General features: G+C 32.7%; 1 protein-coding gene across 1 annotated transcript; it reads left to right on the top strand.

The window, feature by feature from the left end:
* Positions 1-10,910: 10,910 nt before the first annotated feature.
* Positions 10,911-11,534, top strand: LOC141719748 (uncharacterized). Its single transcript, XM_074522123.1, has one exon. The coding sequence runs from the start codon at positions 10,911-10,913 to the stop codon at positions 11,532-11,534; it is 624 nt and encodes a 207-aa protein (XP_074378224.1).
* The last annotated feature ends 6,821 nt before the right edge of the window (positions 11,535-18,355 follow it).

The following is an 18,355-nucleotide window of genomic DNA, read 5'->3' as shown; positions in this document are numbered from 1 at the left end:
TAATAGTACCTCTGATCCAACCTCTTTGAGTGAACCAGGAGTAGGAACAACTCCTGAAAGATTGAATCAACTGGAGTCTGTACAAATGGTCTACCACTATGTACTAAAAGAAGATATCATGCTATACTTCATGACAGATGGGAGGGTATTCCATATAAGAAAGGATGCTATCCGTTTGAAGTACTTTGAAGAATTGCAATATGTGCTATTTCTACTTCAAGTGAAAAACAGATCAACGGATGGTGCTGCCAGTTACTTAAAATCTGATATTCAAAGGCAGAAGAAACTTTACTCTGTAAATTCTGACAGACCATATTATCCTAAGTACAGAGCTCACAATGATGATATAGTTGAGATGAAGCCTAATACCGCCAAAATCATCACTATATTTCTTGGTATTAAGGGACTTGAATTCAATCTAGAGTATGATAAAGCCTATGTCATCAGACTAGATCAGGATATAAGGAAAGCAAAAATAAATGATCTCAGGGCTGCTATCTTTCAAACAGGTGAAGATATAGTTGAACTTAAAGATGCAAAAAGGAGGATGCAGAATGAACTTGAATATGCTGAGAGAAGTCTGTTGAAGAACTATCTCAGAACAACTCCTGACATTAGAGAGATCACACACTGAAGCCAAGTCAAGAACTACAACTGGTAATTTTTGAAGGATATACAGGTTAAAGCTGATATCAGACTTTAAGGATGGTAAAAGCTCTAAAGACTGTGAGTTGTAGTTATTTAATCAAATTCTCATATGCATTTGTACTTAATGTTTTTGACATCATCAAATATCTATTGAACTTGTATATTATGCTAATTTACAAGTTGGGGGAGATTGTTAGATATATTTGTGATGTCATGTATAATAATGATTTGTGTTTAGTTTTCAGATCTTAACTAACAGGACCAATCAAGAGTTAACTGAAAATCAGTACTTATACTGAAGTCAGAACTTAAGATATCAGAACTTAAGTTATCAGAACTTAAGATATCAGAAGATATTTATCAGGAGATAATATCAGGACTTAAGAAGACAATCAGATAAGGAAGACGATTGATTGAAGGAAAGAAGATTAAGACAAACACAAGAAGAGATATGTATGGAGAAGAATTCTATGAAGAATAGAAGACCTGGAAGAAAAGATAACTAGTTGATATATTCTAGGATGCAGACTTATATTCGATATCAATTAGAAGATTATCTTGTAACTGTGTGTCTATATAAACACAGCATAGGGTTTACACTATAAGTGTTATCACAATCGAGAATATTATTCATTATAACCCTAGCAGCTCTCGTGATATTTGTTCATCACTGAGAGAGAACGGTTCCATTGTGATACTGTTTCATTAATAAGATTATTCTGTGTTTCATACTTGTGTTCTTAATTCGATTTGATTGTAGTATACACTGTATTCAACCCCCTTCTACAGTGTGTGTGACCTAACACACACCCTTAGCATATCTTCTATAGTCTGATTTATCCTCTCACTTTGACCATCTGTCTATAGGTGATACGCGGTACTCATATTTAGCTTCGTTCTGAGACAATCTTGAAAACTTCTTCTAAATCTTGAATTAAATCGAGGATCTCTGTCTGAAACTATGGTTACTGGAACTCCATGTCGAACTACAATCTCTTTCAGATATAACCGAACCAATTTATCTAATGAAAATCTCCCGTTGATAAGAAGAAAGTGCGCTGACTTCGTTAACCTGTCGATAATAACCCAAATAGCATCATGATTTGCCTTGGTCCTCGGTAATCCAACTACAAAATCCATCGCAATATGTTCCCACTTCCATTCTGGAATGTTCAATGGCTGTATCAGTTCACTGGGCCTTTGATGTTCCGCTTTGACTCGCTGGCAAGTGTAACACTTACTCACCCATTCCGCAATTTCCTTCTTCCAGTTCGGCTACGTTGGGTATCCATATTCTAGAAGAAAATCTTAATATCCCTTTATCATCTTTTTGACTCCCTATCTCTTCTCCTGACAAACTGTCTCGTTCACGACTCATTACTTCTTCCTGACATCTCCTTATTTTTTCTAATAGTTCTGGTTGAAAAGATATTGCACACAACACATCTGTAGACATACTTGGGGTACTGACCTCTATTTCAAACTTCTCAAATTTCTTGATCAATTCCTCAGATGAAGTAATCATATTTAACCTTTCTTTTCTGCTCAGAGCGTCTGCCACCATATTTGCTTTGCCTGGATGATAGTTGTTGGTACAGTCGTAGTCCTTGATCAATTCTAGCCATCTTCTTTGCCTCATGTTCAATTCCTTCTGAGTGAAAATATACTTTAAACTCTTGTGGTCCGTGTAGATCTCACACCTCTCTCCATAAAGATAATGCCTCCAAATCTTCAATGCAAACACTATAGCTGTCAGTTCAAGATCATGAGTAGGCTATCACTTTGTCATGCTGCATCAAAACACATCTCAATCCTTTATAGGACGCGTCACTGTAGATCACAAAGTTTCCTTGATCATCTGGTAACACTAGCATTGGTAAAGATACCAATCTATTCTTTAATTCTTGGAAACTTTCCTCGCATTTCTCGTTCCATTCAAATTTCTAGTTCTTTTTGGTGAGCTTTGTCAACGGTGTGGCTATCTTCGCAAAATCTTGCTCGAATCTCCTATAGTAACCTGCCAAACCCATGAAACTTCTTACTTTTGTTGGTGTTTTTGGCATTTCCCAGTTGATTATAGCTTCAATCTTTGACGGATCCACTTACACCCCTTTATTACTGATCACGTGCCCAAGAAATCGTACTTCTTTTAACCAAAATTCACACTTGGAAAACTTTGCGTACAATTTCTCCTGTCGCAGTGTCTCCAAAACTATTCTCAAATGCTCTGCATGCTCTTCTTCCGTCTTGGAATAGATCAGAATGTCGTCTATGAACACGATCACGAATTTATCCAAATACTTCTTGAATACTCGATTTATTAGATCCATGAAAGCTGCTGGTGCGCTGGTTAATCAAAATGCAATCCGAAAACTCATAATTTCTATCCATATATTAGATAGGAATTTGATTGGTGGTGTGATAGCTATATCAAGTACAAACTCATCGTTTATCTATTATCTCAATTGTAAGCATTTCCATATAAGCAATCAAAACCATTTATGTTCTGCAATACTTTGTTTTAAACCTATTAAAGCTAGCATCAAGTTTGCTGCCAAAATTCTACGAATTTTCAAGTAGACCCACCTCTCAGCAATCAAATCATCATTAACTTTGAGAAAATTTCATTTTGTTAATGGAAATGAGGAGTATCAGTTTATACTCTGATGAAGTTTTTTTGGTAAACATAACAAATGCTTTCTGGAGCACTGTATAGGTTGCTGGTGTAAAATCTTAAAAAGATCGAACCACTGAAAAGAACACGAGATGATGAGCTTGCATTTTGGATAAATATCCACACTGCTTTGGTGAAGCTTGTTGCTTTGTGCAAAGTATCGTAGATGTCTAATCTGTATTCATACGTCTTCCCACGACCTTCAATTAGCGAAGACAAAACTGTATTAGGACCGTTTGCAGTATATTACTGTCTGTGTCCTGTGTGTCACTTTAAATCGTGTAAACTTCTTATACATGGCTACTGTGGTTTCTGCTACAAGCGCATTTAGCCTACTGAGCTTCAATTAGATGAAAAGTAATGCAATTATAAGGGTAAAAGGTTAGTTCTAATCTTTTGTTTTTTCCATTACTATCTGACTACTTGCTTCAACTTACGTTAAATTAACTTGTAATCTTTACTACATACAATCTGTGGTCTGTACTCAGGAGGCCTGTCAGTGCCGGTGCATTACTATGAGCCATCAATTCGATAGCAACTGGCAAGTAAAACAAGATTCAAGTTGGACAAAACTGAATGAACTAATTAATTAAAGAGACATGCACGAGCGTAATAATTGTACAGCATCAGAGCATGAGGAAATATATGGCTTTGTTTGGTTGACTCTGTACAGGAGGCAGACAAATCCAGGTCACTATACCGCCGTTCGTGGGTTCAATTTCCCTCGAGCATGTAATAATGAGGAAACATAGACAGCAAATAATTACTCCTCCCTTATAAAATGGGAGCTAGGTGACATTTTTAAGACAGGTAGAGAGATTCGCATATTACTTTTTAAAAAATGGGTTCCTCCTAAATTCAGAGTGATCGTTTAAACTTCAAAGAAATTATTCAATGTGTTAAAATATCTTCAATCTGATCGGCTAAAATGATTCAATAAAAAATATAAAATATTAATTATCTAAAATTTATTGAATCCATAAGAGATTGTAATTTAACGGGGTGGTTATAATAATTGGCTATATTTTAAAAATGACCTGTTAATATTAATTCAAATTATTATAAATAGAATATTTAATTTTAGTAAGAGAATATCTCATTGGAGAGCAATTTATTTTTACACAATCTACATAATCCTTTATCTATATAATAGAACAACAGCTACATCTGAAGCCTCCTCCAAGAACTTGAGTCTAACTCCAAACATAACTTCTCCTCATATATAAAAAATATTATCATTCACAAAAATTGGACCCAAGATCTTTTCAATGTAAAAACACCACATAAACCATTTGAACTACATAAGCATTCACTTTGTTATTAAAAAACATTAACCACATATATTAAGACTGTTGTATTTATATTCTCTTTAATATCTTATTTATTCGAGATCAAATTATTATTTCTAGTAAGTCTCATATATTGTTTAAATGTAGATTAATACCTATAAATTAATAATTCACGTAAATGAATTTTAAATTGAAAAAGAATCTGAATAATCGGGCTTGAATCATGATTCAGATTTAACTCATTTCGAATAAAAATGAACGAATTCAAATCTAATTTAATAGTTTAAACGAGTACCAATACAATATTATAGAAATTTTAAGTCATGAATGTGACGAATTAATTAAGCACAGAAATTAAAATTTCAGTAACCATCTTTGAAAGAAAAAATTGATGGACTTTCAACATGGACTATATCATATTAATTTTTTTATTATAAAAGGTGATTTATTATTTAGATAACTGAAAGAATATTCTTATTTAGATTATTTTTTATTTTAAATTTGTGAATTCAGAATTCGACGTGTAACTAAATCTTTTCAAAAAAATTATATATATAAGAATAGTAATAAAGCCATCAAATTTGGTGTCAGAAAATATGTCTAAATGATGTAATATTGATGATATATGAATTTGAAATATTATAACATGTGATATAAAGGTGAATTTAGGGGAATTTTATATTCTTAATCAAAAGTCAACCAAATAATAATAAAAAGCGTTTACATGACCTACTAAAAGAATTGAGTTATAAATTTTACTTGATTAAAATAAAATAAAATAAAGAAATAAGTTACTTATATTAAAGTCTTAAAACTATCATTTATAATATGCCGCCAATCAATATATAACATACCAATTAAATAAAATGAATCAAACTACAATTAAATTGATTAATCATTTCCAAATTAAACTAAAAATAAAGAATTAATTCTAAATCTATAATCTCAGGCGATATGGTTAAAACTAATATCTGATTAAAGAGAACTAGAACAAGAATAGTTTTTTCATAATTCAAAATATCGAATATCTGATTTGATATTTAACAATTGAACATGATATGCTACATTGCTCAACCCTAAGAAATACGAGTATCAAAAAATATTTAAAAATGTGAGTTTGCTCAAAGTTAAAATAGTAACTACACAATTAATTGAGCTAAATATTTCATATTTTTATGAACTTTATAGGGTCTAACTCATATCTACTCTCTTTTTGCTATTTGAAATCGTAGAAAATCATTTGTTTGAGATTTGGTTTATAACAATTACATAAAAATCATTAAAAGTCTTAATCATCAAGCTCAGAAAACTAATGATAAAAAATAAATTTTTATAACGAGTCAATTTTATAACATACTGTATTAAAGTAATAATCTTCTAATATTTTAAATTAACAATAAAATCTAAGACATTAAAGTATTATATAGTTGATATGAAAATTAAAAGGGTAAACCATATTAAAGGTATCAATTTTTTTTTGGGTACAATTATAAGATTAGTAGTTCAATTATACTTTTATACTAAAATTAGGTATGAGTTATTTTGCATACAACATATGTTCCAATTTCTATTTATACAAAGTGTGTGCAACATATGCTAAAAAAGACTATGTTGATGATATGTTGATGATATGCCACATCATGTATCACTTACCTATGATGCCAAATCTACCCTAAAAAAAGAAATAAATATAAAATAACACATATCACACATATTCATCTGATCACGATTTAGGATATTGTAATTCACGTATCAAGAACATGTTTTCATCAAAATCATGTTATATTATATGAAATAATTTAATAATTTTAAACAATAAATTATAGATACCTTTAATGTGGTATAATATATTTAAAATCTAAAAGTTCAGTATCTATTTCGAATGTAATTTTGAACATATAAATAATATGATAATGACCTTATATCCTAACGAATTTGATAATAGAAAAACCAGTTCAAATATATTTTTGATCCATAATTTTTTTTAAAAACATGGTACTTATTATTTTTATTATTATTAATGCTATTAGGTTGCAAATATTATATTTTCATATTTACATATTTTGTCAAAGAATAAAATATAATATTTACGCTCGAAATAATATAATGACACATAAATATTATTTAAAAATATTGCATAAACGAACGGTGCGTACCTCGCACGAGTTTTTATGCTAGTTATATAAATAGTATGCCAACTAAATTTTTTAGCTAAGGGCCGTTAAGAATTGGAGATGCTCTTAGATTATCGGCTCCATTCCCTATCAAATAAATTAATTAATAATTATTTTTATATATTGTTTAATGTTAAAATAAATGCATAATAATTTAAAACATGCTATGCAATATTTATATTATACTATGTATATAATTGAAATAATTAAATTATAATTTATTCTATATTATAAATATATTTTACTATACTATATAAAAAAATTAATAATATCTAATAAAAAGATATATTATGTTATATTCGGGAATGGACGAATTTTTCCTCCAATATCCCATAAATACTAGAGTTATCTCATTTAAACGGAATAAAATTTTGATCCTGTCACTTTCACATTCACCCTTTAAACGCGATGGACTGCATAATTCAGGTCGGAATGAGACGTGTTCCCCATTTTCCGTGTCTCGTTCCTCCTGAGAAACCTAACACCAGCTTCAGCTTACATATAAAGTTATAAACTCTCTTCCACGTTAGTAAGAACATCTCTAATTATATTAGAATTTTTATTAATATTGTTGTCATTTGAAAAAAATAGGGATTTAGCACATAAAATAAAACTCCTTTAAGAATTTTGTTATCTTGTGAATAAAAAAGGGATTTAACATAGAAAATTAAATTCATATGGTGTGAGTTCTTACTTAAAATTTTATTGTGAGTTCTTACTTAAAATTTTATTTGAGAATAAGAGATTTCATGTATTTAAGGATTGAATTTACTTCCCTACAATGTACATGCTCTTCGTTAGCGGCCCCACATTCATGTAACTGATTGGTACCGGCTCTTTCCATTATATATTTTTAGTATTTTCGTTTTATCAAATATCAATTTAATGTTACTTTTTAAAATATAGGAATTAATATAGGAAATATTGTTGGAGTAAAATTATAACATATCACATCTTTAGAATAATAATATTAGGAGGGTTTCTGAATACAACTCAATGATTAATGTGTACAAAATCGTTAGATTTTATAAGTTGACCTGTATTGTCAGTATACATTCAGTTGTAAATTTGGATGATATAAAAGGTATTAAAGCTCTATCTGGTGGAATCGCAAAGATACTTCCCGGGTTCCGTAACTTCTAAATCTGTTTGTGGGTTTGACGAGGACGTCGACCTAATAAATGGGGTGTTTATAATATCACACGTCGATAATAATAAGATTACTTGAAGTTTTTATAAATATAAGTTAACTAATGTACGAAATAATATGTTATATTGAGTTTAGGCACGGGTTTTAAGAAAAATGTAAATTAATGATAAAATGTAAGGAAAAATAAGTAAAATGGTGGGACTAAATAATATTTAATGTATAAAATAGGAATAATTAAGGAAATTAGTAGATGTAGTTGATTTATATATGTGTATCATGTATCTCAGAATGATCTCAGATAATAACTCACATAAAGTTATAACATTTACACATAAATATATCAAAATAAATTTATAATTTCAAAATAAGTTATTAGTATTTACAAATACGTCATTAAATTTGTATGAGAAAAGTTTATAATCTATTTCCCTGATATCATCCTCATGTTCATTTTTCTTTTTTCATATTATAATTTTTTTTAATAATTTTTAGAATATAAAAATTGGGAGGAATATCAAAAAAAGAAAAATGTAAAAAACTGCAAGGGAGCTGGGTAGGGCTGTGCATTCGGTTAAAATCGAACCGAACCGAACTTTTTTCGGTTAACCGAAACCGAATTAAGGGAAAAATCACTACCGAAAACCGAACCGAAATGTATTCGGTTTTTAACCGAAACCGAATTAACCGTTTCGGTTATTACCGAAAACCGAAATTTAGGAAAATATGCCAGAATTGCAAAATATTAAATTGCAGGAAATTGCAGAATTTAAATTGCCATTATTGGATGCTTTGCTTGCTGCTAGTTGCTCGGATTATGCTTCAGACCTTCAGTTCTTCCCGTTGCTGCCATGAAAAAAGATGAAACATGACACCCAGGCTTCTGTTACAGAATAACATTTATAAGTGTTTATGTTTCTTTTGAGTTCTTTACCAAATGTATAAATCCAACACACAGTACTTAGCAATTAAAGCTCCACAAATTTAAATAAAAAATACTGAAAATTGGCATTTTCCTAAACAAACCTTGTTATTCTCGGAGATCTCATCTTTCATTGTTCCACAGCTACACACATGTATCGTCGGTGTATGAGGACAGGAGTCGGGTAAATGATAATAGGAAATAGGAATATAGGATTAATATATTGATTATATATATATGAATAAGAAATTCGGTTAATATTTCGGTTTTCCGGTTAACCGCAGTTAAAAACCGAATTACTGAAAAACCGAATTTCAGAATTTTTTCTACCGAAAACCGAGCCGAACTTTCTATATTGGTTAACCGAACCGAAATTTTTTTTGGTTATTCGGTTAACCGTACCGAATGCACACCCCTAGAGCTGGGGAGTGAGTATAGTTACCTTCATCCTCCAAAATACTCCCTCCGTCCCTAAAAACGTTTCCTATTTGTGTTGGACACGTTTGTCAATGCACACTTTTGATTGTTAATATATTTAATTTCGTATTAGTATTAAATATAAAAATTTCATTGTATTAAAGTATTAATAAATACGAATTCAACAAGATCATTCATGATTATATTTGATCTTATAGATTAGACGTAAATTAATAGTCAATCGTTTACCATGAACAGTATTACAAGTCAAAATTGGAAATATAAAAAGGGAGGGAGGGAGTAACAAATAAACATAGCTCGTTCGTGCGGGGGATTGACGGGACGATCTAAACGGTCAAAATATTTCTACATATAAAAGTACTAGTGGAATATATATTGTCGTTAATATGTGGAATATGAATATAATTACATATTTTAAGACCAAAGAGCGAATAGAGAGGAGGAGACAAGGAAACAAGGCAATACATAAAGACAACGTGGTAACACTGTTGGATTTGTCTGGATGCTTCGACCACGACCTCGCAGCTTCCTAATCCGTTTGATTGGATTTTAATCTGAGTCACTTGATTAATTGTTTACTTAATCACCAGCCCACAGTATAGGCCTGGTTTAAGACTAATATAATCAAACGTACGGATCTCAAGTACCGGAACTTAATCATAGTTTCAAATTGATATAATTTATGTTGCGAAATTACAATTTTTTTATTTTTGGAATGTGCTGTACTGTTTTTCCAATTCGTTACAAGATTTGTATTAGTTATTTTACTTTGATTAAACTAAACACCTTAATTAACTAACTAATTAAATTAACACACACCTCATTGCCTGGTTGCTTCCGAGGTGCTCAGTAGCCAATTACTCAATTTGTTAAGTGGACTGTAATTATTTAAGTTAATTTTATAATTATTTTATCTCAGGTGAATGTAACCTGATCGATCCGCTAAAATCGACCAAAACTAACTTTTTTTGATATATTAAGCCAATCCGTTCGACTCTACTCACAATTTTACTAAATGTTTTAAATATTGATTTGATACAGTATTCTTGATCCTTAGAAATTGTGTGTTAACGGACTCGGAGCAGAGCACTTAAATATTAAAAACGAATACTAGAAAAATTGAATGATTAATCAAATTTTATGAATATTATAGAGTGAAACCAAATTTCAAGATTTGTAAACTTACTCATCTATAAACATTTTAGGAAAATGTATAAATGAAATAGCTAAACTAAATTTTTTTTATTTCTTAATTTCATTTCACTCATTTAAATTCGATGTAACCAAAATATTAATACAGTAAATAAAGAAACAAAATGAAGAGGAAGTGAAGTGCAAGCAAACACTGGATGCAGGCGTCACTGCTTATTTATTTGCTTCAATCACCAGTGAGCACCCGTAAAACGTTATCGCCTTGTTCCCCAAGTTTTTTTAGCAAACAAAATTAGAAAAGTAGAAAAAATAAAATTCCATATGTCAACTGACTTTCCCTATGCATTCTCGTTCTGACGGCTGCTTTCCTTTATAAATAACACAAGTGAACCACTACATTCATCTCATCAAACTACATTCTTAATTTCCTTCTCTCACATTTTCCCTTTCACAAACCAACTCAAAAATGGGCGCTTGTTTTTCCACTTGGATCATCATGGACTCAAACCACCACCTCAACTTATCATCCACATCATCAGCTAATCTTATCACACTTGATGGACAACTCCGTCAGTTCCCTATCCCTCTCACAGTTTCGCAACTCCTCCTTCAAATCGACTCTGAATCCGAATCCGAATCCACACCCGAATATTTTATCTGCAACTCCGATGGCTTGTATTACGACGAGCACATACAAGCCATGGAGTTGACAGAGGAATTACAATCAGGTCAAATTTATTTCATTCTTCCAAACTCCAAGCTTCATTATCCATTAAGCGCATCCGACATGGCTGCTCTTGCTGTAAAAGCTAGTGCTGCAATTTCATCTATCAACAATAACAAAAAAAGCAGTAAGTCACAAATAAATCCGATCGATCTTTCGATTCAATCGCCCGTATCTGAAGCAGCTGCGAATATTAGAAAGAAGAATTATAGCAGTGACAAACAGGCTGGAGGAGGTTTAGGAATATCGAGATGTGGATCAATGAGGAAGATTCAGAGATACTCTACTAAACGTGCTAAATTAGCTGCTCGTTCGTTTCGGAGATTGACTACCATTCATGAAGCCTCTGATCTGCAAGCTTATTAACTCTGTTCATTTTTACTAACTCTTGTGCTGCTTCAATTAGCTAGCATTAATGCAAATGGTAGGATTACCTGACTTTTATTTTTGTGTTTCTTGTTTCTCTCTTGAATAAAGAAAAGAGAGAAAATATTATTATTCCATGATTAAGTATATTGGAATATTGTTTTATATCCAGTTGCTTTGATTCAAATGTATATTCCTTCCACATGAATGAAAAAGACCCGTATTCTAAGAATTTGTGCTAATTACTCAACTCTGATCATAATTATATTGGTTATATATGAACCTGAAGTTTTGTAAAAATGATGTCACTGCTTACAATCTAATTGCTTTGATAAAAGAAATGTACAATACAGCTTCTCAGTGTATATGCATTATTGTGAAATGAAAAGTTAAGATCTAATCTAGCAGAAGAAGTTATTGCTCCTCTGTTGCTAAGCTCTTAAGTTATAACTAAGTTGTTTATCTGACGTGGAAAATGACTAGTCATCAACTTCATCCACAGAATTCTCACAGTAATATTCGTTATTCAACATCCTCCCTCAAACTACAATGACAATTTGTCATTCCTAGTTCGCCAAGTAACTTGTGAAACTAACCAAATGGAAGCACTTTAGTAAAGACATCTATAAAATGACAAGGGGTAGGAAGTTAAGTGATTTGCAGTAAGCTTTCTAAAACTTAATCCATCGTGTAAGGTACATACATTTCAAATTACTTGGTTCTCTCCTGATAAAAAAACGGGGTTCTTGGAAATATGATTGGCACTTTGATATCGCAATACAGAGATACTGGCTTTAGATATTATTCACTCCCAACTCCTCAAGTTATGTTACCATGCATCCATGTTACTTGGAAAGCTACAGGAGACATTGATCTATACTTGGCTTCACAACAGCTCTTTGAAACAATACTTTGCTTCTTTGATTTCCAGCTGATTGGAGAATTACCTAGCAACTAATTATATGTAGAAATAGATCTTCTAGAGTCAGGACAAGCATCCAGAGGCATTCTGGGCCGACTACATGCCCCAATCTGAATCAGAAAATACTTGTGAGGTCAATTGTTCATTTCCATCCATTATAATCCCTTAAACAGCTGTTGAAGCTACATAATTTAACACATATACAAGAGCTTGATAGTGAGGAACCGTTGGTGCTTGCAAGAATTGACTTCAATATTGGTTTGTACAAGTAAGATTAGGTCTTGTGTTTGTCAAAAAATTAAACTTTCTGACCAAACATCTGCATACAACTAGGATATGAGTATAAATCACCTTCACCAGCTTTCGAATGAAGTGGGAGATCAGTAGCTGTTGCTTTGCAATCTGTAACACCATTACACCAGATGCAACTTTAGATCAGTACCTCGACCATAATTCTCAGTCAGGATAATATCGCCTACGTAAACTGTTACAATTGCGATCTTATCATTAAATTTTCTGATAATTAGTGAATAATAATTCTTTGAGTGGACAAATCTATACTTGAGAAGTTCCCCTACAGACTGCAACTTTTGTTGTATGAATTATAACATCTATACCTCTTCCATTAAGTTTTCATGCTAAAATGTACACCATACACAATCAAATTAATAAATTAACTCATGGCCGTTGAAGCAGTTCTCGTGCTGGTTCAGTGAACTAAACATATTGAATCAATTAAATTACATATAATTAACATACTGCACTACTAGAAAAATATTATATAATATCGGTGCTTAGATATCAATTAATCAGGCGGCCGATATTACAATCTGTTGGACATCGATTATTTTTTAACAGATGTCTTTCTAAAAATACAATTAATATCATTCATGAAAACATCACTTATATTTTATCCGAATTATAAGACCAGATCTCTAGTAGTGTGAAGACGTTTCGAATAATGTTTTTGTGAATTTTACCATTTCTCAATCTAGACTGCAAGTTCATATAATTTGCACCTTCACTTAATTTAATTTCATATAGTTTTCAGGTCGTTTTTAAGGTCCCTCCTGATTATCTTTGAAGATTCATTAGTTCACAATTCACAACGCTGGTCAACATGGCTGACTTGGAACGTCAATTAAATTTCCCTATTTTCCTTCCCTTTGTTATCTTCTTGGCTTAAATCTTCGCCACAAATTTATTGTTCCTTTGAACTTTCCTAACTTTATTCCACTTTTTTTTTGTGGAACGGTAATGCATCTTTGTTTTGTCTTTCTAGAAAATCAACTCGTAGTTGAAGAGAAAGTTCACCAGAAAAATCATAAGCTTCTTCCTCGCGCACACACATTACTTGTTCATACTTCATATTTACTTTGCGTATCAAAGCAAGCATCGATGCTTTTTCTGCGTGTTTTTAATTCTATTACTGACGTTTTTCTTCGTATTAAAACTTTTACAAACTCATTTGCATTTTAAATATAACTTAAATCTTTTAAAAAAAATATCAAGCTTATAATATAATTCCACACACTCTCACAATATAATCTAAACTTTTGTAAACTCATACCTACCATAATCATATTAACTGATTTTTTTCCCAATAAAGGTGAATCTTAACAAAAGAAGAATGATAATATTTCAACCTGGCCGATTGTAGACTGTAGAACTGCTGTATGTACCGACCAAAATGTAGATAATTAATTCGATAATATATTAAGTAGAAAATTTGGCTTAGAGGGTAATAGAAAAGGTTCAAAATATGTTAGATTACATGTGTCTAGAGCACATGTATATAATATATAATCAGTCTTTTTAATGTGTGTTCAAGGGTAAATAATAAGCACTTTGGTCCATTTTAATCGGTAAAATTGTTGTAAATACAGGAGGTCCATCAATATTTATGATTAGATAACCAATCAAAATGCATTTAGAAAAATCGATATATAATATGTTAGATTAATTATTAAAAAATACATTTGTAATCCCCGACAAAATGGTTCCTGCAACCTCCAAATCTAAAGCACAATATATAGAGATCCCATGTGTCTTGTATTTATCAAGGCATAATAATGGTGATCAAATCGCACGTACTTGCCCAATCACCCACTCTCCGGATTTATTATTCTGCGTTTTTTAAGCTAAGAAACAGGGAACCACTGAAATGTAATCAATTTAATTGCAAAGGAAAATTAATATGATTGTGTTAGGAATTCAGTGTACTGCGATGAATGAAATCAATAAATGGTTTATTTGTTGTGAATGAATGGATGAAATCAGGGTTCAGGATACCCAAATGGCAAAGCGTATCCTAAACATATTTTTAGCCATTCATTTTCAGAGTGTGTATTTTCAATCATTTACACCAAAAAATTGTTATTTTTAACTTTATTTCACAAATGACCCATGGAAACACAAATAAACGGTTTTTTATTAAAATTTGAAATATAAATATTTTTATTTTTTTAAAATGCTCTCATTGGTTAATTATATTTATAATATTAATGAATTTTTCATAATTTGAGTTACTTTTAATTTTATTTATAGTATATGATCATAGTTCTAAATTTAATGATAGAAATACTAATTTTTAACACTTAAATAATAAAAAAATTAAAAAATCTAATGAAAATGATCAATTTTTTTTTTCGAATTTGAACAACCAATTTATATCATTTAAGTATATGGTGCCTCCGGATAAGTCAGACTCTGTGTCCGTTACAGGCGAAATAAAAAATATTAATGAGGTTTGAAGGTAAAATTTGAAAAGAAAAAAAGTATGTTAAAAACTGAGGAAAATCAATGCAGTAACGAGAGAGGTGGGACTAAGTTTTATTTTTTGATAATTGATAGGACCGAGGTCACCGTCTTAGATAACCACCTTAATCCCAAATTCCGGCTACTTTCTCATAACGTGGTAGTGAAGTCTTTGACTCGAGATTATCGAAGTCAAATCCCACCTTAAACCCACAAAGATTAGGTAACTAATCATCGCGTTGTCCTTCGAAACTTACCCAAGGGCGATACTCTTTGGCTCATCCACAGGCGAGATAGTTAATGGATCTAGATCTCTTACAGAGGTGAGAATTTATAGTGACTTATTCCTCGGGAAGAGGTCTTCATGTTCCATGTCTTCAAGTGGACTTTCAAAAAAAGGCTTCCTTCTTAGGAGAAGGACATCATCTTTGTCAGCCCAAGGGTGAGCTCTTCATCTTCATATGGGCGAGCTCCCCACATGCGCAAGATCCCTCAAATAATGCCTAATGGGATTTATTTTGACATCTTCCTTTCCCGCTTTCCTTATAAAAAGCGCATTTATCATCCAATCCCCGGAGGCGATGCCTAAAATTAGGTCATGCTAATTTAGGGCGTAATAACTACCCCCGGTTTCTTATAACAAAAGTTGTAAAAGAAACTAATTGGAAAGTCGACATCCTGATTTTATCTTCTCATCTTTCAAAGGGAGAGATATTCTCTCTGAAATTGGTTACAACTGTTCACGTGTTACCAAGAAATCCGTCATAATTACAAAAACCATTGTAATGTCTTGATGCGCATATCGAGAACGTGCCAGGAGTTGACACGTATCTTGTCCACTCTCTCTTCTCCTCTAAATAAACCTTCCACATTTCGTTTCATTTCACTTTTACTCACACCAAATTACTACACAAATTTATCTATAAGAGCACAGGCGAGAACATTGCAGCAGGTGACGCTTTTATTTTCAGACAAGGTACATTTTTTTATCTCTTAATTGCACTTTTACTCTTTATACATGTATTTCAATTACTTGTTCCATTAATTTTTTAGGCTAGACTTAGTTAGGAATACTCACGAACACCTATAATGCGACCATTTTATTCCTCTAGGGCGAGGACTTGGCCTTCTTACCCTAACTTTCTCGCTATTCAAAATACTTCCCTTCTTTTTTATTTAACGTCATCGCCCTTTTTTTCAGATGTCTTATAATGAAGACATCTGCAGACGAGATGGCATTACAGCGTCGCCTTTCTCCTCTCATCTTTCATCATCTCGTCCTTCTCCTAGACAAAGAAAACTCAAGGAGGTGGTCAACCTTGCTTGGCTTAGGGCCCACTATACTTCTTCTCGCTCTGAAGACCCCAATTTACTCTCTTATACCAATTCTGAACCTTTAGTTATCCCTGATGAGTTAGGCAGTGTATATCGAGGTCTCGACCAAGACGAGGAAATAGATAGAACAAACGACTTGCTTAACTTTATGGGGAATTACGAGGTTGGACCGTCTAACGCCAGGCGAGGTCGTGGGAAAGACATCAGGTTGTTTCCCCGTATAAGGGATTGCTCGAAAGATCCCAATCCTGGGGCGATGATGATATAAATTTAGAAGTCGAGTAGATGAATGATAATGCTACTGATGATGAGGTTCTGTCAGTCTCGCCTCTGAGGTATGCCATGAAGATGCCCTCGCCAGTCGATAGACCATATAGGGACCCCATATTGAAACATGAAGTCGATCTAGATTTCGGCTCTGAATTTGAGAAAGAAGAAAAACCGGATTTGAGGAAATCTCAAGGCATCGTCTCTTGCACATTACTCGCCTCTGAAATATATTTGAAGGAAATCATATGGATGATCGAATTTTACAATCTCTCTGGAAGGTGGATGGGACCTCTCTCTCAGATGCGTTGCATTATTTTTATGACACACGCATCCCAACTCCTCGCATGGTCTTGATGAACAAATTGGTAGAGCTGGATTTTGGGGTATCTCATACACATTTTTCTTTTAGAAATCATTATTTACTACAACATCGCCCATATCCAGCTCTCGCCCAACAGTTATAGGATGGCGATCGGTTTCTATATGATGTACCAAAATAAAGGCTTTCCTGCTCCAACTATGATGGAGATCTCGCACTTTCTCGGTCTTAGGCGAGGCGGGGGTGATATAGGCTTTTATTATCTCTCCTTTTACCAGAGTCATAATAGAAAAGAGTTTTGTGTTGGAAACCCAAGTAACATAAATATCTAGAAATTGGACTAATGTTATTTGTACGGCGTTCTCAGAGTGAGGACTTAGATCAATCTTGAGCCCCGTAAGTATTCTTACAACCACGCCTTCGCACAACGTTTCCCTCATCCACTTGTTTTTGACCCCTTATAATTTATTGAAGACATGCCTTCTCAAGTAGAACTCCTAGGTGTCTCTTTGGAGAGAACTAACGAGATTTCAAATCTATAGAGAGACGAAAACGAATTTAATACCCTGATCTCTTTTGAAAATATGGTTGCCCATGGTTTTTACAACCAGGGGGCGGTGCTGTTCCATTCATCGATTTTACAAAGAAAATACCTAAAAAATTGTTAAAGAAAAAGATTAAATCCCTTAAGGGTAAAGGTAGAGCCCTCGCCTCTTGTTTGCATAATATCGCCTTTCTTTACATATAATATCACCCGTTGTTGTATTCATATCTCGCCTGCTTTTTGAATTGATGTTTTATCCTTTTCTTTTTCAGGAAAATGGTCGAGCTTCCTTTCGGTAATAATCCTTTTTCCAAGAAGATGACATCTACTTTTAATGTTACGGTTACTACAACTCCACCTTCTGCTATCATAATTTAAAAGCCTCTTCCTCTTCTTCAAAGGAAGAAGAAAAGAAACCAGGTCTTGCATGTCAATGCGGAGAAGGACGACGCCTCAAATAAGGCAAGGCCTTCTAATGAAGAATCTTCTTCCACTGCAGCTATTATCTTTGGTGACCTGGCCAAGGATAATTTTAAATATGTGGACTTCGTCAACTGGAGCAAGAGGGGAAATGCCAAAGCCAACTTCTGCTTTAAGTAAGCCTTGGGCGAGGCTTTCTTTCAAGGACCTAATTTCCTAGGTTCTCTTAAAGAGGAGAATTCCAGACCGATGAA

This window comes from Apium graveolens, chromosome 4 (assembly GCF_009905375.1).
Source record: "Apium graveolens cultivar Ventura chromosome 4, ASM990537v1, whole genome shotgun sequence".
Taxonomy (NCBI): domain Eukaryota; kingdom Viridiplantae; phylum Streptophyta; class Magnoliopsida; order Apiales; family Apiaceae; genus Apium; species Apium graveolens.
Note: the sequence above shows the minus strand (reverse complement) of the source record. Positions and strands in the feature narration are given on the sequence as shown.

Excerpts from the sequence above, each read along its gene's own strand:
- LOC141719748 (XM_074522123.1), top strand. The coding sequence starts at position 10,911 with ATGGGCGCTTGTTTTTCCACTTGGATCATCATGGACTCAAACCACCAC.